This window comes from Rhinolophus ferrumequinum, chromosome 2 (genome assembly GCF_004115265.2).
Source record: "Rhinolophus ferrumequinum isolate MPI-CBG mRhiFer1 chromosome 2, mRhiFer1_v1.p, whole genome shotgun sequence".
Taxonomy (NCBI): domain Eukaryota; kingdom Metazoa; phylum Chordata; class Mammalia; order Chiroptera; family Rhinolophidae; genus Rhinolophus; species Rhinolophus ferrumequinum.
In genome coordinates, this window is record NC_046285.1 from 30,442,845 (window position 1) to 30,466,131 (window position 23,287).

Sequence of the window (23,287 nt, forward strand, 5' to 3'; positions counted from 1 at the left end):
AGGAGAACTGGGTGGGGATGGAAATGTCTGGAGCATTCATGCAGCTCAGATAGTGAAAACCTAGATAGGACACTGCAGACAATAGAGAGAGGAGCAAAATCAGCATGATTCAAGGAAAGATGTACTAAGGAAAGCAAAACTCTACCAGACACAAATGCCACATACGTCACTACTTGGCCTAGAAGGGTACCTAACTGTTCAGAAGTCGCATCCTTGCCAAATAATTTTCATGTAGCCTTTAGTTACTGCTGAAGATAACTTTCTATTTGTGAGGAGATAAATAATCTACAAATACCTTTCTTCTAGCAGAGAAAACCTGCTCTGCAAACTGGAAGAAGGAAAAATGTGATGACAATGTTCTGAGGAAGGAAATGACAGCGTTTAATTTGTCTTTAATCCTGTTACTAGGGGTCAGGTGGTGCGTCTTATCCAGGAAATAGAAAGCCAGGACGGAGCAGTCTTTTTTTAGGGTAATATATTTTCCTTTCATAATCATGGCACAAAGAAACATCCATTTGGTGCAACACGGCAAGAAAAAGAAATAAAAGGCATACAAATTGGAAGATAAGAAGTGAAACTATCTTCGTTTGCAGATGAAATAATCATCTATGTAGAAAACCCTAAAAAAGCTACTAGAACTAATAAGTGAATTTTGCAAAGTTGCAGGATAAAAGCTCAATATAGAAAAATCAGTTGTATGTCTATATGCTAGCAAGGAACAATTGGAAATTTATCTTTTTTGAAATACCATTAACAATAGCATGAAAAAAAGTGAAATCAATAAATCTGATTTGAAAAAGGTATGTAGACCTATACACTGAAATTATAAAACATTGCTGAGAAGAATTGAAGAAGATCTTAATAAATGGAGGGATATGTCTTGTTCATAGATCAGAAGACTCAATATTATTAAGATGACAATTCTTCTCAAATTGATTGATAGACTCAAGCCAATCCCTGTCACAATCCCAGCAGCCTTTTTTGTAGAAATTGACAAGCTGATTCTAATATTTATATGGAGGACAAAGGACCTTGCATAACCAAACAAATCTGAAAAAGAACAAAGTTGAAAAACTTACACTGTGTGATTCAAGACTTATTATAAAGGTTATAGTAATCAAGACAGTATGATATTGGCATAAAAGGCAAGAAAGGGTAATCTTTTTAATAAATGGTGCTCAAATAATGACTACGCATATGCAAAAAAATTTACTTTGATCCATATACAAAAATTAACTCAAAGTTCACAAGCCTAGATGTAATACCTGAAAACTATAAGACTTCTACAGGAAAATATAGGAGAAAATTTTTGTAACTTTGGGTTGTGCAAACTTAGAGTTGATGCCAAAAGCATGATCAAAAAAATGTTAAATTGGGTAGATACCCAGGAGAGGGATTGCTGGGCCATATGGTAATTCTATTCGTAATTTTTTGAGGAACCTCCACACTGCCTTCCATAGCGGCTGCACCAATCTGCATTCCCACCAACAGTGTATGAGGGTTCCTTTTTCTCCACAGCCTCTCCAACACATGTTATTATTTGTCTTGTTGATGACAGCCATTCTGACTTGGGTGAGGTGATATCTCATTGTGGTTTTTATTTGCATTTCTCTGATGATTAGTGATGTTGAGCCATTTGTGACAAAATGGATAGATCTTGAGATTATTATGCTAAGCGAAATAAGTTACACAGAAAAAGTCGAGAACCATATGATTTCACTGATATGTGGGATATAAAACTGAAAGCATCAAAGGAACAAGACAAACAAACAAAAACTCATAGACACAGACAATAGTTTAGTGGTTACCAGAGGGTAAAGGGAGTGGGAGATGAGGGTAAGGGGGATCAAATATATGCTGACTCTGGGTGGTGAGCACACAATGTGATATATAGATGATATATTACAGAATTGTGCACTTGAAACCTATGTAATTTTACTAAACATTGTCACCCCAATAAATTTTAATTAAAAAAATGTTAAATCGAACTTTATCAAAATTTAAAACTTCTGCTCCTCAAAAGACATCAAGAAAATAATAAGACAAGACACACGTTGGGAGAAAAAGGTATGCAAAACTCTGACAAAGAATTTGTATCTAGACTATACTAAGAACTCTTATACCTCAAAATAAGACAAACAACCCAATTATTTTTTAAATGGACAATATATTTGCATAGAGTCTTCACCACAAAAAGATATACCAACGGCAGATGTGAAAAACGGTGCTCAACATCATTTATTATTAAGAAAATGTAAATTAAAACCACAGAACATCACTTTATATCCACTAGAATGGTAAGTTATGAAAGACTGACTGACTATAGCAAGTGTTGCAAGCAAGTAGAGAAACTGGAATCCTAATTCACTGCTGGTGATACAACCATATTGGAAAACAGTTTGGCAGTTTCTTAGAAAGTTAAACATACACCTATCATGTGGCCCAGCCATTCCACTCCTATTACCCAATAGAAATGAAAGCATATATTCACACAAAAACTTGTACAAAAATGTTCATGACAGCTTTCTTTGTAATCACCAATAACTGAAAACAACGCGAATATCCCATAAAATGGAATACTACCCAACAATAGGAGGTAACAAAGTAATGATACACAAAAAGGTCACACCTGAGTCTCAAAATAATTATACTGAGTAAAAGAAGCCAGACCAAAAGAGTACATTGTTTGATTACACTTACATACAAAAGTGCAGAAATGCAAACTAATACACAGTGATAGAAGGCAGGTTAGTTTGAAAGAAATGGATTTAAGTAAAGCAGCATTATTAACAAACTGAGCGCTATAAAAAGTTATTCAAAGATGATTATCACATCATAGGAAAAATCTATATTTGCATTTTGAAAAAGCAAACAATAAGATATCTTGAAGGATGTACAGGAGTTTACAGGTGTACAATCAGAAAAAGAGTATTGGGTGAACAAGAGAAAAGTTGTTGTTTAACGTAATATTCACAACATCTATACTTAACACTTCGAGGTCAGAGATATGCCAAGGGAGATTTCTTATAACTGTGTAGCTCTAAGGTAATAATAGAATCGTAAACCATTGATATCAATGGTGAGGTAAGCAGTTTTCATTATCCACTATATATTATGGGGGATTTAGCAGAGGAAATTACAAAGTGTGCATAAGGGTAAGATAACGAATGCTTCAGCGATCACATAATTCAGTTATGGAGGTAAAACCACTATTGGAAACTATAGTCAGATTTCTGAAATGCACACCAACACTTCTCTACATAGAGATGCATACACATGTTCAGACCTCATGTTCTAAGTGGAGATGCTATTGATGTTCACAAGCTAAAAGAAACTAAGATAGGCTATACTTGTCCAGAGTGACTTCAAGTAGAGAATAGGATCTGAACTAGAAGTTAGACATTGAAAAAAATAGAGAGAAAAAAAATATCAGGAATATAACAGCAAAAATATCCCAGAACTGAATGGCATAGGAATTAAAATAGAAAAGATTACAATGTCCAACAAAATCAATGAAAAAATGTTCACCTTTGAAGAAATCTTTTAGTTATATAAAAAATATGTTGGTACACCAAGTAAAACAAGACAAATCTAATTATTCTAGAGAGTTGAAAACAACAAATAAAAAGACATAATAGTCCAATGGAACAAGAATTAGACTGCTAAGTTATAAAACAGTCATGGGGATGTAAAGTACAGCATAGGGAATATAGGCAATAATATTGTAATAACTATGTATACTGCCAGGTGGGTACTAGACTTATTGAGGTGATCACTTCATAAGTAACAAAAATGTCTAATCTCTATGTTGTATATCTGAAACTAATATAATATTGTGTGTCAACTGAAATTGAAAATTATTAAAAAGGAGAAAAATATCTAAAATAGCATTAGATAGCTAAGAAATTTCTTCAACTAGCTATTAAAAGATAATGGGGACACCACTTCAAAGTTTAAGGGAAAATAATTTTGAACTAATAATTCTATTCCCACTTATCTTTTTATTTTTTATCAAATTTTAGGATTTTCTTCCCCCCCCACCCCCAGTGGAACTAAGGAATAAAACAAGAACAAAGACTGAAGGAAAGAGTGGTTCCAACTCAGGCCATATTAAAGGAAATCCCATAACATCTGGTGCTCCATCCAATTTGGGATTTTTACCCCCCTAGTAAATTCAGACTTTTTGTAGTCTGTATTCAAAAATAAAACAAATATTTGGTTAGTTCTGGTCAAAAACTCTTAAATAACATATTCATAGCCATAATCATCAATCCTTAGCTGTCAGAGTAAAGCTATGTTATTTTATTTTATTTTATATTTTATTATATCATAACATTTTATGATATTGTATCTCTACCTAAATAAAATGCCTTAAAATTTAAAAAAATAATAAAATACCAGTTTCTACATTAATTAGGATATAGGTTAATTGTTATAACAATAAAACCTCAAAATTCAGACCCTTAAATGTCTCCCAGAAGCTGTCTCCCAGAACAGTTCACTATAGATGGACGGTTAGGTCACACCAGGGTTACCTTCCATAAGGATCTCCAGGCACCCAAGCTTGTTTATTTTCACTGCTTTGCACTCCTCCCAGGTATCTTTCTCACCTGCTTAATAGAAGCTGGTTCACTAAACCACATTTGTTTTCTTTGGCAATGAAGAAAGAAGGGAAATAGATGACCATCATTTTCATTTTTAACATTTGCGATCTTAAGCTGCTCGGACACCCCTGGCTTGAATTTAGTCGCATGGCCATATGTACCAGTAAGACAGGCTGGAGAGGGAAGTTTCTAGCTTTGCATAGGGTTCTATGGCTAGATGGAATAAGGGCAGAATAGGTAATGGAGGAAAATTAGAAACCTGTCATAGGAGAAAACCAGTAAATACTGAAAAACAGAAAAAAGTAAAGTGGTTTCTGGAGGGGTGAAGGGTTAGGGAGAGAATGAAGGGTAAAAGGAACTCTTGATTTTCAGAATTAAACTCTCTGGTATTATATTTAAAAATCATGTTGTATGTAATAATTTTGTTACATTTAGAAATTAAACCACAAAACAATTTGTAACATTAGGAAACATGGGGGGAAATGGAAGGAGAGTGAGCAAAGACATACAGTCAAGGTAAAATCATTTACATTTAAAAATATATAGTGTTGGGCGGTTGGATGGCTGAGGTGGTTAGAGCGTGAGCTCTGAGCAGTGGGGGTTGCCAGTTCGATTCCCACATGGGCCAGTAAGCTGCGCCCTCCACAACTAGATTGAAGACAATGAGCTGCCACTGAGTTTCCGGAGAGGCGGCCAGATGGCTCAGTGGGTTAGAGCTCAAGCTCTTGACAACAAGGTTACTAGTTCAGTTTCCGCATAGGATGGTGGGCTGTGCCCCCTACAACTAAGATTGAAGATGGCGACTGGACTTGGAGCTGAGCTGCGCCCTCTACAACTAGATTGAGGGACAACGACTTGGAGCTGATGAGTCCTGGAGAAACACACTGTTCCCCAATATTCCCCAATTAAAAAAAAATATATATATATATATTTCTTTTATATGTATATTTATATATATTTCTTTTATATATATGTATACATATATATATATATAGTGTTGTAGGTGTTTCTGATACAAACATTGACATTCAGAGCTTTGGACAGTGTTTATAGAAAGAAATAGAGAGATTCCTAATTTTCCTGAGATTATAATAAAAGAGAAGTACTCCTTTTTCTCCAACACCTACAGCATGGTCACTTAACATTTTTAAATCTTGAAGAGTTATAAGAGAAAAAGAAAAACATCAAAAGAAAATACCTTTCAGCTTTTACAATTCAGAGTTCTTTCCCTAGTCCTCCCCAAAAAATTGACCGTGGGAGATAGGCTTCGAAGTTGTGTTATGTGAGGGCACATGTTTATGTGCACGTGGTGAGAGGAAGAGAGAGCATGGAAACTCTTTTAAATAATATAAATTCATGTTTGGCTTTTGTTTCTTAAAATAAGTTACTATTGTTAACTAATTTCCTCCTATTTGTATTAGATACATTGTTTGACTGTTTAAATAGTAATATGAAATTTCAAAATAAAATGAGAAACTAGACAAAAAAATAGTAACAACTATTAGAAGCCAGACAAAAAAAGAGTATATAGTATAATTATATTTATGTATAGCAGTGTAGAAAATGCAAACTAATACATGGTGATAGAAAGCAGATTAGCAGTTGCCTCAGTACTGGGGTAAAGGGAGACAGTAAGGAAAGGGGGGATTACAAAGACACATGAGAAAATGTTTGGGGTGATTGATAAATTAATTATCTTAATTGTAGTGATAATTTCAAGGGTAAATACATTTGGCAAAACTTATCAAATGCATGTTTTAAATATGTGCAGTTTAAAATCCATCAAAGTAAACCTTAATGAAGGTCTACTTTAAACGGCCCAACTACAAACATGACTTTTTTAAAATGAGAGAATATACTATTAATTACATTCTACTCCAAGCACCCTAAGCATCTGTTTAATTTTACAAATCATTAGGTTTAATGTAGTTGCTCAGATGAACAAGACAAAAACTCATAGACACAGACAACACTGCAGTGGTTTCCAGAGGGTGAAGGGGGAGGCGGGTGGTAGATAAGGGTAAAAGAGTCAAATATATGGTGATGGAAGGAGAACTGACTCTGGGTGGTGAACACTCAGTACAATATATAGGTGATGTATTATAGAAATGTACAGTTGAAACCTACATAATTATATTAACCAATGTCACCCCAATTAATTAAAAAATATTAAATAAAATAAATGTAGTTGCTTCTTGCTTAAATGGAAATATTTTTCTAATCTGTTAAACCAACTAGCAACATACACTAAATTCTCTATAAGCAAAAACGGGGCAAACCATTAGATTGAATTAGTTTGGTGTAAAGAGCTAAGATCCTTCGTTGGACATTAAGTGTATCTCTCATTCCAATTTCCAATTATTTGGTTCTAAGGGTAAAATCCAATTATCTCTTCGAAATCTCTTCAAAATCAAGACCTATGTTGAAATACTAATTTTACCTAATTTTCAAAAATATAACAAATGAAATATATACTCTTTACCATGACAGTAACTGTTACATCAACATTGTTGCAATCTCAATGCGCTGTCCAGGCCTTTTAACTCTATGAGGTCCCTTTCCAATAATACCACTCATAGCAACTGGATTTTAAAGTCAATTATTCTAGGACTGTTTTATTTTTCTTTTGTTGAGTCCTATTCAATAGTATCTCTTGAATTTATAAACACAAGAGCAAAGCAATGAAAAGGTATAATCACATCTAAATGACTGGTTATGATCGATTGTTTCCTCTTTGCTATTTAAGCAGCAGCCATTTTGATATTCTGATCTATGTAAAAGTAAATGTCAAGTAAAAATCCAGGTAGTAGAAATCATATTTTGATAAGTTATAAACTGTCATCCTCATTCATCTCCCGTTCCTTTTCTCTTTGGAATTTGCCACTCCTAGCATATGCCCTATACACAAAATGCCAGTTCAATGGATTTCCATCTAAAAAGTAAAAGGGGAACTTATTGCTTAATAGTGTTTGATAGCCCCCAAATACAATCAAGAGATATAAATGGACTCCAAAATTTTTTTTAATTAAAAGGTGCTAATACATTGTGCTACCTTAAGAAATTTTTCTTAAAAGTCAAATATATAAATATATGTAATATTTGATATTAAATTTTTCATTTTAAAAACACTTGCTTTGGGAAGGGGGGAAGAGGGGAAGAACAAAATAAAGGAAAATAAAGGAGAAGATAAAGTAGCTGCTCAGACTGACAGTTGATATAGCCCATTGCCTGAAACATAGTAAGTACTAAATAAATAGTAAGTGCTAAATAAACATTAGCTGAATGAACAAGCCTGATTCCACTATCATTTCATCATCTATCTCCACTTTAGTTTACCAGCATCACATCCATATTATGGCTTTTTATTGGCTCTTGAGCAGCAGAAAGCAAATATCTAAGGGATATATCATGGTTAATTAAGCACTTTTGGTTAGTAAATAGAAATAGAGCATGAATTCACATAATAAAAAGGCATGATATCCAAAATAATACTGTTTGATTAAAAACAAAAGAAAATACTAGTTTTGTTGCTTTAGGGTCCATTCCATCATGAGAAGTGCCATCAGTTTTAGACGTAAAAAGTTTTATGTGTACCATCTAGAGAGGAACAAGCATGAGTCTACAGAATGTCTACACTACAAAATACTGAAATTGATTTTATTTTCTTGCATAAAATAACTAATCAATCAAGTAAGTAAATATAGCTTGGTAAATATATTTTGTGGGTATACTTAGGCAAATTACTGTAATGAAGAAGTAAAAATTATATTTATCCAGTAACATAAACTGGTATCTTTGAAGTGCTTAAAAAGACTTGAACTGTTTCCTCTCAAAATAGTGTAAACTTTCCTCTGAAGCTGTATAAATACCATATTCTTGGCAAGTAATTTTTCCATAGTTAGTAGAAAGATATTTGGCTCAGTTTCTGTCTAACTTATCACAAATTTTGAATTATAATGAGATACAACAAATGTGATAAAACTATGTTTGAAATTCCTTCCAGAGCCCAAGAATTTGGATGTTCACTTACCTCGTACTTGAAAATACTTCATGTGGTTCGCCAGCGCCTCTGTAACACTTTCATCTGGGCAGATTTTCACTCCATTAGAAAACAGAGTAGATCGTCTTCTTCGGAGCAACCGCTGTCTCTCCGCTTCTCTGTGGTCCAGAGGTTGTTTCTTTTCCATAGACAGAGAAGGATCTGTGGATTCTGAGTCAGTCAGGAGAAAAGAAACTGCACTCTTGGATTCTTGGATTTCTTCTAAAGATAAGTAGGTTTGTGCAACAGAGTGAAAGCATAAACAAGGCTTCTGATAATAAGTGAAGATACAGTATGAAAGGTAACAAAGAAAGAAAAACTGGCATTTGTGCCACATTTGGATTTTGAAGTCAATCTCAGATTACAGACATGCATGCCTAAGGAGGAGTGAAGCATTCAATCTTTTTTCTTTTTAATTCCTACTTCTTTATTTCAAGATTGTTAGTTATTGAAATCAAGTGTATATTTACTTTCAATACAAGAAATAAAAGGAAGTAACATTTAATCCAGGAATTACTAATGAAGAGGAAAACCAAAATCATTGGAGAGATTCTAACAATTTAAATGAAGCAATATCAAAGATTAATAGAGTAAGTAGTATTTAATTCAATTTCTTACAGCAGTCATATCAAATAAAATTATTTTTAGAGAGAATATAATACAGATATAAAGAAAGATAAAAACAATGTAGATTTTTAAATACCTGTTAACGATGAAAGATTTTCTTCCATCAGGACGAATATCAAAATACCCAAAGAAATCTTTCCAAAATGTGGAAACATAATCATTTGGCCAAAACCAAAGAAAGGAGGAGAGAGGCCAAAATCTTTGCGTCCCAATGCCCCGAAACTTCCAATAACAAATTGTTACAGGAAAGGTCTACCATTTAAAAGTTTGTTTGAGAACTGACAAATATTCCAAAACCATTATAAATGAACTTAAATAAAAACGGTGTCCTTTCAAAGTACCTCTCACTTTTCTGAAATAACCAGCATGCTATGAAAGCAGGAGAGATAAGCTAATTAGAACAGATGGGGAGAGACAATTTCTTTATTCTAATCTGGCCAGCTAAGCTCTTTACTAACACTCTCCTAGCCTCTAACAAGCAGTTCATTTAAAAATAATGTTTCATACATAATTCACTAAGTTTTAACAATTTTTCTGAATCTATTAGTCAAACCTGCTAAATTCACAGGTTCTCTGGGTTCTTCTAGGACCTACAATGAAATGCCCAAACTGATGATACCAATCTAATTCCAAAGTACAGAGCTGCATACAAAACAAAATTAGTTTTCTTGGAGATGTTTCTCTTTATAATAAAGTTACTGTCCTTAAATTTCTCTCCTTGATAAATAAGTGAAAATCTTTCACTATAACCTCTTACTATGTCTCCTTCCTGATCTATAATATAGGGTAAGAGTAGGAAAGCTAACTAACTCATGATAGAGCTGCCGTGAGGATTGAATTAGGATTGAAAATGCTTATAGTAGTGCCTGGCGCATACTAAACACATAAGTGACAGCTATGTGATCATAACTTTGTTGCTTAATTTACTATTAAACATGAGGCCCAGTGTGTTTATTGATATGAGGAACTCTTGACCAAGAAAGGATAGCCTTTACCACAATAAGGATCAGATAAAATTCCTTGTATTAGAACAGTTGTTTTTATCAAATAAACTTAGTAAAAAGCAATTTAGTTAAAATCCTTGTGGAAGCTAGGATTTACTATCAAATAGCAATTCTTTTAAAAAAACGTTTTGTAAAGATCTAAAGCACATTTCTCTTGAGAATCCTAAGATAACTGGTAGCTAAATCATCCTCAGTGTTTTATGCTTTTTAGGAAAAGCACAAGTATATTTTTCAATACACCAGCCTCATACAAACTACATTTTCAGCCTTTAGATAAGCTAACACATCTGAATAACCATTAAATACATGTGCAAAATGTTGGTAAGAATTTTATTTGCCAAATTCTATTGTTAATGAACTTGTGTACTCACCAAAGAAATTAGGTATGATGTCTGCTTATATCACAGAGAAAAATTAGAAAATATGAAAAGTCTTTGTAAACTAATGTACACTATTTGTCTTTTATTACAAGTGTTCATAAAGTTTTAAGAGGTTTCAAACTTTGGAATTTTTTTTTTTTTTAGACGTTTATCATTTATATCCCTCACACTGTGTGAACCCCCTCCCCCCATCCACTATCCCTCTGACATCGCACACAGCCATTACATTTCCACTGTCTCTATTCCTAATGCTGTACTCCGCTTCTTGTCAGTGTATACATACATATATATACATATATACATACATACATATATATATATAAAATTGTAGTTGACATTCATTATTATTCAGCTTCAGCTTCAGGTGTACAGTGCAATGATCAGGCATCTACATCATCCCTGAAGTGGTGGAATTCTCTTTTGTTCAAGCTCCAGAATGGAATAAATTTTCCCTAATTTCTTTACTTAAAAACTTTAAAAATGTTATTATGTTTTATAAAATATAGTTTGAGATTTCAGAAACCTGTACTTTAAAAAAAATAGTATGAAAACTTCAGCTGGGTTCATTTGCTTCTAAAATAGGTTTATCATTTCATAAATTTATTTTAACTTGACATTTAATGTACTGTAACTTTTAACTGCAGCTTTCTTAGAACAACTGTATCTATGATATAAAGCAGTAGGTGATGACTACCATAACACTGGGCCACGGGAAACAAGATTAATTCCAACTGGAAAAGTAAAAGGGGGTTGTTAGGGGGTTATTCAGCTAGGCTTTGAATGGCATGGGGGGCATTTCAGTGGGCAGACGTGGGGCTGGTTAGTGGGAGAGAATAGGAGTTAAGAAAGAAACCCTGGTCATGATCAATAAGGTGGAAAAATATACTGTTTGTAGAGAAAACAGAAACATATTGGCTACAGCAGGAATGGGAGCATAAGGTAAATAGTTTGGGAACAAAGGCAAAAAAGGTTGAAATAGATTATGAAATACCATGAAAGTCTTATCTAGAATTTTGGATTTTTCCTATAAATGAAAAGATTATCTAATGTTTAATTACTCAGAAAAAAAAATATTCCTTCAGTTTTTATTTATGGAGATTCTTTTTAAGAAATATTTCAAAAAGCTCATCTGATGATCCTTGAACCTTACGCTTCCAGAAATGTTCCCAAAATTATAGGCAGATAAGAAACTAAACATAAAACTCTGTGCTTTGGAAATAACAAGTACCAGTTTCCTTCGTATCTTAATTCTCAATCAGTTGAGAATCATTACTGACTCAGCAAAATCTTCTGAGTATTAATTATATGTTACTAACATACTAAGTACAGGAAATGTAAAATGTTGCAGTCTTGTAGGAGCTTGTAGTCCAAAGGGAAAACATATATACAAATAATGAAATAAAACTGACACGAGAAATGTAAACAAATTGTTATCAGGGAAGAGAGCGAATGAATTATTCCATTTGAGCAAGTGTGGGGCTGGTGACATTTGAGCCAGATTATGAAAACTACCAGGTTCACAAAACGTAGTGAAAGGGTGTTCTAGGAAGAAGGGATAGCATGTACCAGGCCTGAGGTGTGGTGGTACAATGTTGCAACATCTATTTCACACAACCACTTAGGACCTTGCCTTCAAAGTGACATAACCTAGCTCATTTACTTTGTATTAGAATACAGCTCAGAAAACAGTGTTACTATGATAGACAAGTAAAACACATCTTCAGCTGTGGTCCTTATAGGAGTCCTGACCCTGATTTCTCCAGTCCCCAAAAGTAATGCACTTGGTTATAAAAGAAGAGGCCACCTGGGTGGATGCAGACCACACCAGCGTTAAGGAAGCCTTATCCACACATAACCATGTCTTAACAGCCACTGGGCAATTTCCAAATTTCCACAAGGATAAGGCCAGTTATAAGAGACTCCACACAGGGAAGCAGGGGCATCTGTTTTCCAGAAAGGTTTTATACGGTCTGGTCAAGCAGGCCTTCAGAATATGCACATCCACTCACAGTTCTCCCAGTCCAGACACAGTTTCACCATTTAAAAAAATGTTGAATACAGCTGACATTTCACATTTATTTTAGCTTAGTATATTTCCAAAGAAACAGTACTGAGAGAAAGAAAATCCAGGATAATTTCCTATGAATAAAAGGCTTAAGTTTCGTGTTAAGCCAAAAATAATTAAAGTATAAATTAATAATTTTATATGACCAAAAAGTACGTGACAGTGGAAAGCTGAGGATAGAATATAGGTTGAAACCAGATTAAAAAGGGCTCTCTCTGTATGATAAGACTAAACCTATTTTCCCCCTAATGTAAAAAGAAGCTGATTTTAATTGGTATTAAACTGTTTCTAAGCCCTAGTTAAGTAATTGGATATGACTAAAAACAAAACAAAACAACAAAGAAACCCTACCTTTTTCTTTTTATCCCAAGACTTGTGAATTATAAATAATATTATCTTCTCTAGGAAAGCTTCTTCCCTGTCCACTGACAACCCTCTTACTACTTCTCTAACACCTCTCACTGCCACACATGCGCACACATACACCTCTAGGCTGAACTCCATCTTGTGCTCCCAAAGAAACTATGATTGCTTTTACCAGAGAATATTAAGACAATTCATATGTCCACTTTTCTCATTAGACTACAAATGACTCAGAAATCAGAGCTGTCATTCATTTTATTGTACCTGGCAAATTGCCTGCTAGTAGTAGATACTTCAAAAATGTTCCCTGAACTGACAATCAAATTAACTATATGCTTGTTAAAACAGGAAGAAAAAATAATCTAAGCATCAGTTACATGATATGCACTGGCTATCTCACAATTCAAAATTTGTTTCTAAGAGTGGCTCACATTTCTTAAGAAAAACATTACATCTCAATTTAATGAATTGGAAACGTTTAATATAAAATGTTGATATTCTCAAAGCATTATTTCCACATGAATTTAGGAAAATGAATTTTAAACAGTCTTCAAAACATGATAAAGGACAGTGAGTGGTATCTTTGAAACACACACAAAACAAAAAAGTTAAGAAATCACAAGCTGTGTTATATACTTGCTTTCTCATAATTAGATGTACAAAATTAATAGTCACCAAAAAAAGTCCCCTCCCACATACACACAAATTGGGAATGAAACATGTTATTATAAGCATCTTTACAGGAAATCTCCAAAAGACAAATATCTTTAACAACATAAAGATGGTGTCAAGATTAATAAAAGTTTAAGAACACTGAAGCTTAACTAATAATCTCAATTCACATAATTTTGAAATAAAATGTTCCTAATTTTAGCTTTACCTTAAATTGTCTCTGCTTCACTGCTTTATATACAGTTACAATGTAAATCCAAGAGATGCTTAAAGCACAAGATTAAAATGATATTCTTAAAAAACATTATTCTTGTTTGACAAAATACATTTTAATTGTCGCTCAAAATATTCCTGATAACATTAGAAGGTTGTGAAGTATTTATGTAATACTACAATCATCACACGAATTCAGAACTGTTACCTGAACATTGAGTTAAAAAAAAAAAAAAAATCAACCTCCATGAGGATTACAGGTCTCTAAAAACTACACTTTAAAAATATAAAAGCAATGAGAGCAATCTGGCTTTGCAAATGAATACTGGGTAATAGAGCTATAAAATTATATATTTAGTTCTAACAATAAATAAGAATTTGAGGGTAATTTTTTTAAGTTATGAGGACACCAATTTTACCTTCTATACTTATATAAACTGTGTACATATATTCTGGGATAAAGTAAGTGTCAATATATAGCTATACTTCAAATAAACTAAGTTGAGCTACATATATAATTTTTAAAAACCTATTTTGGACAGCTAAATATTTTTTTTTCAATTTTTACCCTGAATGAATGAACTAAATTCTCAGATTCCCCACATATGACATCAAAAGATGGAAAAAAAAATTACAGCAGAGTAATGGTTCCATTTAGCAATTGAGAAAAATAAGCTGCGCTTTGAAAGACTGAATTTTTGTCATCTTCCTAACATTATGTCTTCTTTTACACTATACAGAAGGGATGCCGTAAATGGCATTTTCTGAAGCCTTGATACTAAATCCTTAAAAAAACAAAAAATACACAGTATTCATACTGCATGCTTGAGCTGCAAAGAATAGAATTACAATATAATGTGACTTGTCAACAAGTTTGACAAGCACTGGGGCTGGCACCAGGGAGAACCTAACTCCCCCTCCACTCCCAGTTATGTGGAAGTAACAGATCACATCGTTTTATTATCTACAAAAACATTCCCACATTACATATGCTATTGCATAATCCAAGCATATTTAATCAGAAAAATATCAAATATTTATGAAATTTTAATTTCTATCTAATAAGTTTATGTATATTACCCCCATTTCTGTTCCATCAGATCCCAACAATTCTAATAATATACCTTATATAGTTTAAATAATGTTCAATGACTTATAAAACTACTACACGTTATTTTCTTCTCTGTGAGCTGCCTAACACAAATACTGGTAAGCAGCTTTCCAATAATCGTATAGAACATCTGTGCCATGTTTATACAGATTAACTAGCTACTGCTGCCCTTCTGTTGCTGTAAATGAAGTTTCAAAATGAGCTCTCGAATATCTTCCCGTTTGGTCTTTATTACATGACGAGGAAACCATTTCTCTAAATGAATTGGAAGTTCAAAGTTAACAATAGGGTCCTAGAGAGAAAAGAAAGAATGCAATCACTTTAGCAGTGTAATTCAAATTTGTTTTAATTTCATTTTTAAAAGAAATGAAAAATTGCTAACTATATTTAAATAGCAGCTTTACTGAGATACCATTCGCATACCATACAATTCACCTAAAATATTCAGTTGAATGGTGTTCAGTATATTTGCAGAGTTGAGTAACTATCACCACAATCAATTTTAGAACATTTTCATTAAGTTGCTAACTTTTCATCAAAATTAAATACTGTCTGTTCCGTTACAATGGTGTTTTGGTGAATAGTGCAAACAAAATTAATAAATAATGATCCAGCACAATGCAGAAGGCAGGTTGGTTTGAACACAATTTTTTTCAACATGTTAATATTTTGAATCTATTAAAACAAAGAGAAAGCCTTAACAGTAAATGAAGAATCTCAGATAAAAAATACTCCAGAAATGCCATGTTTTAGTGCAAGAAACAGCTAATTTTATGGCTTCAAAGATGCTGTATTTTCTATCAGATTAAGCTTAACCAGGAAGTTGCAAATCACAACCGCAAAGACCTTACCCCGTGTTTAAAAAAATAATTGCTGAAGAAGGTCATGTATATAAATTTGATGAAACTATTAGAATCCAGATGTAAGAAGAACTTACATCTTGAAGAAGGAATTGAAAGAATCCCAGATATAATGCTGAAAGGATGCAATGTCTGTCATTCTAGGAGCAAATGTCAACAGAGATTTAACTACTCTATTTCAAGTATTTTTATTAGAAATAATATTGCTTTTGTTAAGGTTCAGTTACAAGTTCTACATGTTTTGAGTGGTCTACCCAAATCTATTTCTTTTTGCCACCTTAGCTCAGTTCCATTAGTGCATAAATTTGTAAAACACAAGGTTTAGTTTTTTAAGTTTTTCCTTCAGGAATCTTAAATAGTGCTAAGGTCCTTCACTAGAAGATATTCTACTGACTGAAGCTATATAAAGTAGAATTATGTAACAGACTCAGAATATGTTACGTAATAAGGCACTTTGAACATTCTAAAATCAAAATCAAATCTCTTTGGAAAGAGTATTAGAAGACCAGAATTGTCACACTATAACGAATTTCCAATACGGAATAAAAAAGGGGGAAAAAAAACCCAACATAACATTTAATGGTTTCCATAATGTGTACCATATTCTACTATTTAGTATCATTCCTCTCCAATGATACCAAAAGTTTTAACTACATACTATAACCCTCATGCTTTGAAAGTACCTTTAAGGATTTTCCAAGAAACCATATAACCCAGTTCGTATACCTATCTTCATAAATAATATGGGCAATGACTGAAGCAATGAGCTGACAGTTCAAAAAGCAAAGAGTGATTCGTTGCTATTTAAAATTTCTTCTTAAATAGATGATCTAGAAAATAATACCCATGCTTGTCATTATACTTATGCAGCTTATGGTTTTCTGAGCTACTTGAATACATGAGTCTTTCAGGCCTAAAAATTTCTCTTTACATTTCTGTCTGCCTTACTCTCCCCTGCAGCATATGATGTAATCTTTCTGGAACTCCAATTACATATACATTAGACTTTTTGACTGTATCACACTTGTCTCTTATTTGCATTATTCTCTGCTCTGTTCTCTTATTTACATTATTTTTTCTCTATGAGCAAGTTGGATACTTTCCATTGTCTTTTTCTGAAGTTCACTAATCCCATCTTCTGCTGTATCCAGTCCGCTATAAAACCTATCCAATAAATTCTTATTTTCAGGTATATCATTGTATGTTTTTAACTTGATTTTTTCTTAGTAGATTCCATCTCTTCATCCACTTTGCTTATCTTTGACTATTTTCTCCAACATATTAATCAAATCATTTTAAAGTTCTTATGTGCTAACTCCAATATCTGGATTATCTGCAGTTCCATTTCTTTTCTTTCTTTTTTTTCTTTCCTGATTACCTGTAATATTTCCTGCTTCTTTGCTTGCCAGTAATTTGTGATTATATGCTGGTAACTTAATACGAAACTTATTTATATCTTTACATACCTTAAAGAAGCTTTCCACATATTGAAGTAAGTATACTCCACAATCACTGCTATTATCTTGTTTAGGAACTTTAGGGCAAAGGTCCACCATGTTTATTTTGTTGAATTCACGATGAGTTTTTCGTTTAACTTCCCACTCTATCTCTAAATACCTTAAATCGTCAAAAAAAATAGAATGACTTGAGTAGAAGCATCTTTACTATTATGCAACACTTTCACAAAAGTGAAAACACATTTGAGGCTAGATGTGCTACCTACCTCAAGCTAGGCCTTTTGAACAACACAACTTTCACAACTCAAAAACACAGTCATTTATATTACAAAGTAAAACTAACAAATTATTTTAAAACTTTACCTGTTAGTTTTTTTCAAATCCTATAGTAAATTACAAAATTACATACACACACCACAATAAGAATGTAGAAGTTATATTTTCTACAGTGTTACTTTTGATAACCACTAATATTTGCAACGCTCCTTTGTAAAAGTATGCTTTTTGTTCAGTTGTGAATAAATTCCAAATTTACTTTTGCTATAATCTTTGACAAATACTTGAATATTAACACATAATGGAGGATATGTATTATTGATTAGATTTGTAGGCCTCATCTAAACAATAAAATATAATTCTGATATAGCATTTTCAGTAATTCTTAAGATAGCTTCAAAATTATTGAGATTTTTTAGGTAACAGACTAAAAGGTAAAACTGTCATTACTTACTCTCGTAAATTCTGAACTGTGTTTTGAATAGAAGCAGCTTTCAAGGAGTCTAGTATGAGAATGCATGGCCTATGAAGAGCAAAGGAAGAAATCAAGATGTACATATTTGTATATAAAGTATATCTAAATATCTGAAATAATTAGTATTATAGCACGTACCTACCTTTTACACATTTTCTTTGGTATCGACATATTCGTCTCAGTATTCTGAAATAACATGAATTTTTATAACTTTTCAATTACAGCTAATTTGAATAAATCAATATTCAGTTACTCTTTAAAATTAAAATTTCAAATAAAAGTTCTTTTCATCAACTGAAGTGAGCTAATTTTATTTTTCAAAATTCATTGATTAGTTTATATAGTCTATATAGTTTATATAGTTTATATAGTTGTACATGTGGCCTCAGGAAGTTATGAACCTTTAATATGTCCTAAAAAATAACCTGGAACTTTAACTATTTCTATTCAAAGCTATCATCTTAAGCAAGTTTAACCTATGATTACATACTCAGACATTCTCTACCTCAGTATGTCAGTAGAGACACATTTCTTCCCTCTGAAGCACAAGAAGCAGACTATTAATGTGCAGTAAAGAAAATGAGATGGATGTTTTGTTGATACATTTGAGAAACAATAGAACAAACTTAAACAGATTTCTTTCAAGCAGAGCTTCTCAGTATCTTTATTATTCTAATGTAACTGTGAATCTCTAAGACAAGAATAGCACACAGGATTTACCCAACTTAAGTGAGCTTAGGATCCTTTTTTATTATAAACTGCATCATAGAACAAGTGTTTCAAGGAACCCAATTTGGGAAACCCGGCTCTAGAAGCAAGAAGGAACTCCCCTATCCTGCCACTGTGACAGCAGAAAAGGAAACCTTCCTTCTGTCCAACCTATACAAGTGACAGTAAAGACATAGGACTATGCTAACTGTATGCAGAAAAAAATTCATTAGATGGCTACCTTAATCAGTTAAAGACACCAAATCTAGACCATGCATATCATATAAAGAAAAGTTAAGAGAAACTATCTTAGTCTCAGGAATAATATAGATTGACCTTGAGTCTACTTTGAATAATTTTTATCAACAATTCACAATAATGAAAAATAGAATATAAAATATACTTGCTTAGCTAGCTTATTAATTATACTAAGTTCAAGAAATTGCTGATACAAATAATAAAAGTAAATCTGACTCACAGATATTAGAAAAGCAGTCAACAAAGATGATCAGATAAACTACTAAGTAAACAAACCGAAGAAGTTAAAGTGAGCAAAACAGATGCACGGAAAATGGTTAATTTCCCTTGTTCTCTTTCCTACCCCCACAAAATACATGAGGAATCGTAAAGCAGCAAAATTTAATTATGGGCCACCAATATCCATTATAGCCCATCTAGCTATGCCCTATTTTACAGATTCATTCCTTCAAATCTATAAATAACACACTTACTTGGGAGTCCACTGTACCCAAGGATAGTACTGAAGTTGTATGTAGATCATTATCTAATTAGAAATAACAAAGCAGTTATGAATCTTTATTTTATGTCTAATACAAAGTATTCAGATAAGTTTAAATTCTAATTTGTATGCACAGTAGTATTTAAAAGGAAAAAAATACCTGGAATCTATTTAATTTTTTTTCATAGTTCATGTTATAAATAAAATTCAATCAACAGATAAAACCAACAATGGTCAGCTATTATCAGACAATACATAAACCCCAGAGCCAAAACTTGAAATATCAGTTAGCTGAGCTAGTTTCCCATAAAAGACAATCTTCAAAGATGGATCACTAATCAAAATGTCTGCTGTTCTGGGCAGCCGGATGGCTCAGTTGTTTAGAGCGCGAGCTCTGAACGACAGGGTTGCTGGTTCGATTCCCACATGGGCCAGTGAGCTGCGCCCTCCACAACTAGATTGAAGGACAAGGACTTGGAGCTGATGGACTCTAGAGAAACACACTGTTCCCCAATATACCCCAATAAAATTTATTTTTAAAAAAAGTCTGCTGTTTTAATGTGGAGCATCGTTAATTTGCCTGGTAATGGTTCTAAACTATGATCACAGTGTTGCATAAGTACACTTTTGAAACAGAGAATGATTAGAAAAACTTGAAAATAATCAGTTGCTTTATCAGATGTTTTTTCCTCCGACCCTAGGTTTTGGTCAGTATTAATGGTAATGGCTATTATTAATTCTGCTTCCCACTTAGGCTACAGCTATAAGAAACGTAATTTTGATTTTTCTTCCTTAAAGAAAGTAGGCTTATTTGCTTGCTTAATTAAGATTATCTGAGTTGTAACATGATAAAAACCATGGAAGAATTATGAGAGACCACATATTACCTAGCCAAATTACTAGTGTCAACAAGAATTGTGTTACTTTATATTAAGAAAAAAATGGGGATTCTCAAGCTATGCCTGAAGATCCATAGCATGGATTTAGACATGTAAGCAAGATTATTCTATAAAAAGTACTATGATAAAACTTGATACAGTATAACTTAAGAATTACATTCTGTCTGTACATGAGGCTAAGCATCTATCATGAAAATTTCAGACTTATTCTTCGAATAAATTTAATGATAATAAATTACTATCTTTTAAAGTCATATTGTTCCTATAATCATTTCACTGTTGTCATCATTATTAAAAACACCATCTACATTAAGTTTATCACCTATTGTTTTGTTATCTTGTTGGGATTGCTGAGCCTGGGATTGCTGAGATATAGTTTGTGGAAAATCTTCATACACAGCTTCTTCTAACCATGGAAAACAAATGACTGCAAGATACCAGTGAGACCTATTGAAAAAGAAATACAACCTTAATAACACAAAATCTAAACAATGTAGAAGAATATGTTCCACAGCTACAGCAAAGAAAGTAGGTATGACAAACTACATCAATTTTGAAGAAGTTCACTGAAATATCTGAAATAATATAGAACACACATTCTAAAACTAAATAAGTAGTAAGACTACTTAGGGTAAAATCTGAGTAATTTAAACATATTTACTTTCATATAGTTAGTGTTTCCTGTTCAGGATTTGTGTTATTAAATAGACAGACACAGCATCACCACTTTTCTATTAGTGCTTAAAGAGCTTATTCTCTTAAATACTTGACGATTCATCCTAAAATCCCTTGATCTTTTATTTTGAAAATCTTCTCGAATACAAAAAAAGAAAAAAAAATCAATGTCTCAGTCATTACAGTCATGTGGGCATTTGTCATTTTATTTTTTTCACTATACAACATAACCACTGTCAAACCAAAATCCAAGATAAATAACTCATTGTTTTAGCTCTTTAGAAAAAAATTTTAAATAATACCTGGGATTTACGTACCCATACTTTTTTCAGATTATTAATCTGAAAATGCCCCCAATTTTTTTCTGTATTCTCTCCAATTTTGTTTTTAAATAATCTGAAATACTCACGACTCATTTACAGGCACAAAAATGTAATCTTTATTAAAGATGTTTATGTGACGAGTCCATGTTCTTACTCTTTTATGTCTTCTTTGTGCCATTCTGGGAATATGAAAGATAAATATATTTGACATATAAAAAATTAAAAATTTAAGATATGGATTTCAAGAGTCATTTTTATATACTGAACAATGCTACATTTAGTTTAACCATTCTTTTCAAGATATGTAACATATAGCACACTAGAAAATTATCTCCTTTTATTAACTCCAAGTTGTTCTTAAATCTGATCACTATGTATAACAATAAATAGAAGAAAGGCAACAATTTATAAAATGTTTTGTAGATTCCAAAAGTAGCTCCATAACTGAATATAAACAGATATACCATGTTTCCCTGAAAATAAGACCTAACTGGAAAATAAGCCTTAGCATGATTTTTCTGGATGACATCTTTTGAACATAAGACCTAATGCATCTTTTGGAGCAAAAATTAATATAAGACCCGGTCTTGTTTTTGGGGAAACACGGTACGTATTTATTCTGCTTAGTTCCACTGGGCATGCTATAAAATGTTATCATTAAAGCTTAACAGAATTGTCTAAATGTTACGCCTGTGATAAGGGAGGTGTTTTTAAAACTTAATGGAAGAGGAGAAAGGAGGGAGATATTAGATTTTTAAAGATGAAACTCATCTCCCTTCATTTCATACATAAGAAAACTATAGGATAAGGAGTTAAGTAAACCCATCATTTATCGATCTTTCTTTTTATTTCTTCAACAAATGCTTATTAAGTTCCTATAAACAAAGAATGAAAACTACTCATTTTAAAAGGAATTTATTTTAAAATGAGGGAGGGGAAAAAAAAAACCTACAACAAATAACTAAAATATAAGCATCATAAGGATTTATGTTATAGCATCTAGGAAAGTCACCTATAAAAGGGTTGGTTCACATACACACACAAAAAAAATAGTTTCTTTTCTTTACATCATCAGGAAAGTTAAGGAAGGAAGACATAAAACCAAGTAGGGTATAAAGAAAAATTTTAGGAAGGTGATGGCATTTAATAGTGGCATAAAGGAGGTTGTATATAACGTTTGGATGAGCAATCAGACCTTTGAAGGACCTCTTTCTATGCAGGGAATTAAAATAAACAAATCGCTAAATTCTTACAGATTTATACACGAAGTGATATAGGAAACAGATAGCTTTGTCCCATCCCTATTCATCTGACTACCTAGCCAAACTCATAGGGGGAGACATTAGGAGTAAGATGGGATCCAGAATGGGCAAAAAGATGTGGTAGTAATTAGGCACTATGTGGAAGATTAACTTCATAAAATAATCCAGAGTCATATGTTTACTGAATTTTCTTATTGCAGAACGACCATTACAAGATTTCAAACAATTACTTTCAACTAGTGCATATTCTGTTAGTTTTCCATTTGAGAATCTTAAGGATAGACACCAGGTTTTCTTCTATTTTGTTCTGCTGATGTTGGCAGATTTATTGATTATGCTAACTTTATTTGACTGGGAATATATTAGACATAGGATGGGGCAAGGAGAGTAGGAAAGAATATGGGCACCACAATATAATCTCTGTGTAGAAAATCCTCAATTTAATGTCTAACAGTTCTCTCGCCATTCAATAATACACATTATTATTATCTTTTGCTTTGAATTCCTAGTATGCTCTAAGTACTAACCAAAAGGC

The 23,287-nt window shown here is 32.6% G+C and overlaps 2 protein-coding genes across 7 annotated transcripts in view; both read right to left on the reverse strand.

Annotated features, from left to right (window-relative positions):
- IMPG2 (interphotoreceptor matrix proteoglycan 2) overlaps positions 1-9,431 on the reverse strand; it is an 84,317-nt gene extending 74,886 nt beyond the window's left edge. Inside the window, exons 1-2 of the mRNA XM_033135498.1 lie at positions 9,349-9,431; positions 8,635-8,888 (exon numbers count right to left, since the gene is read on the reverse strand). Coding sequence (XP_032991389.1) covers positions 8,635-8,888; positions 9,349-9,431 — 337 coding nt within the window. The remainder of the gene's footprint in view (positions 1-8,634; positions 8,889-9,348) is intronic.
- A 4,110-nt stretch (positions 9,432-13,541) lies between these two features.
- Positions 13,542-23,287, reverse strand: part of SENP7 (SUMO specific peptidase 7) — a 128,412-nt gene continuing 118,666 nt past the window's right edge. For all 6 annotated transcript variants that reach the window (XM_033123947.1, XM_033123988.1, XM_033123955.1 and 3 more), the window contains 7 exons: positions 21,577-21,669; positions 20,815-20,939; positions 19,586-19,638; positions 18,289-18,332; positions 18,126-18,194; positions 17,405-17,555; positions 13,542-15,370 (listed from right to left, as the gene is read on the reverse strand). In XM_033123947.1, the coding sequence (XP_032979838.1) occupies positions 15,233-15,370; positions 17,405-17,555; positions 18,126-18,194; positions 18,289-18,332; positions 19,586-19,638; positions 20,815-20,939; positions 21,577-21,669 (673 nt within the window). In that variant the 3' untranslated portion in view covers positions 13,542-15,232. The remainder of the gene's footprint in view (positions 15,371-17,404; positions 17,556-18,125; positions 18,195-18,288; positions 18,333-19,585; positions 19,639-20,814; positions 20,940-21,576; positions 21,670-23,287) is intronic.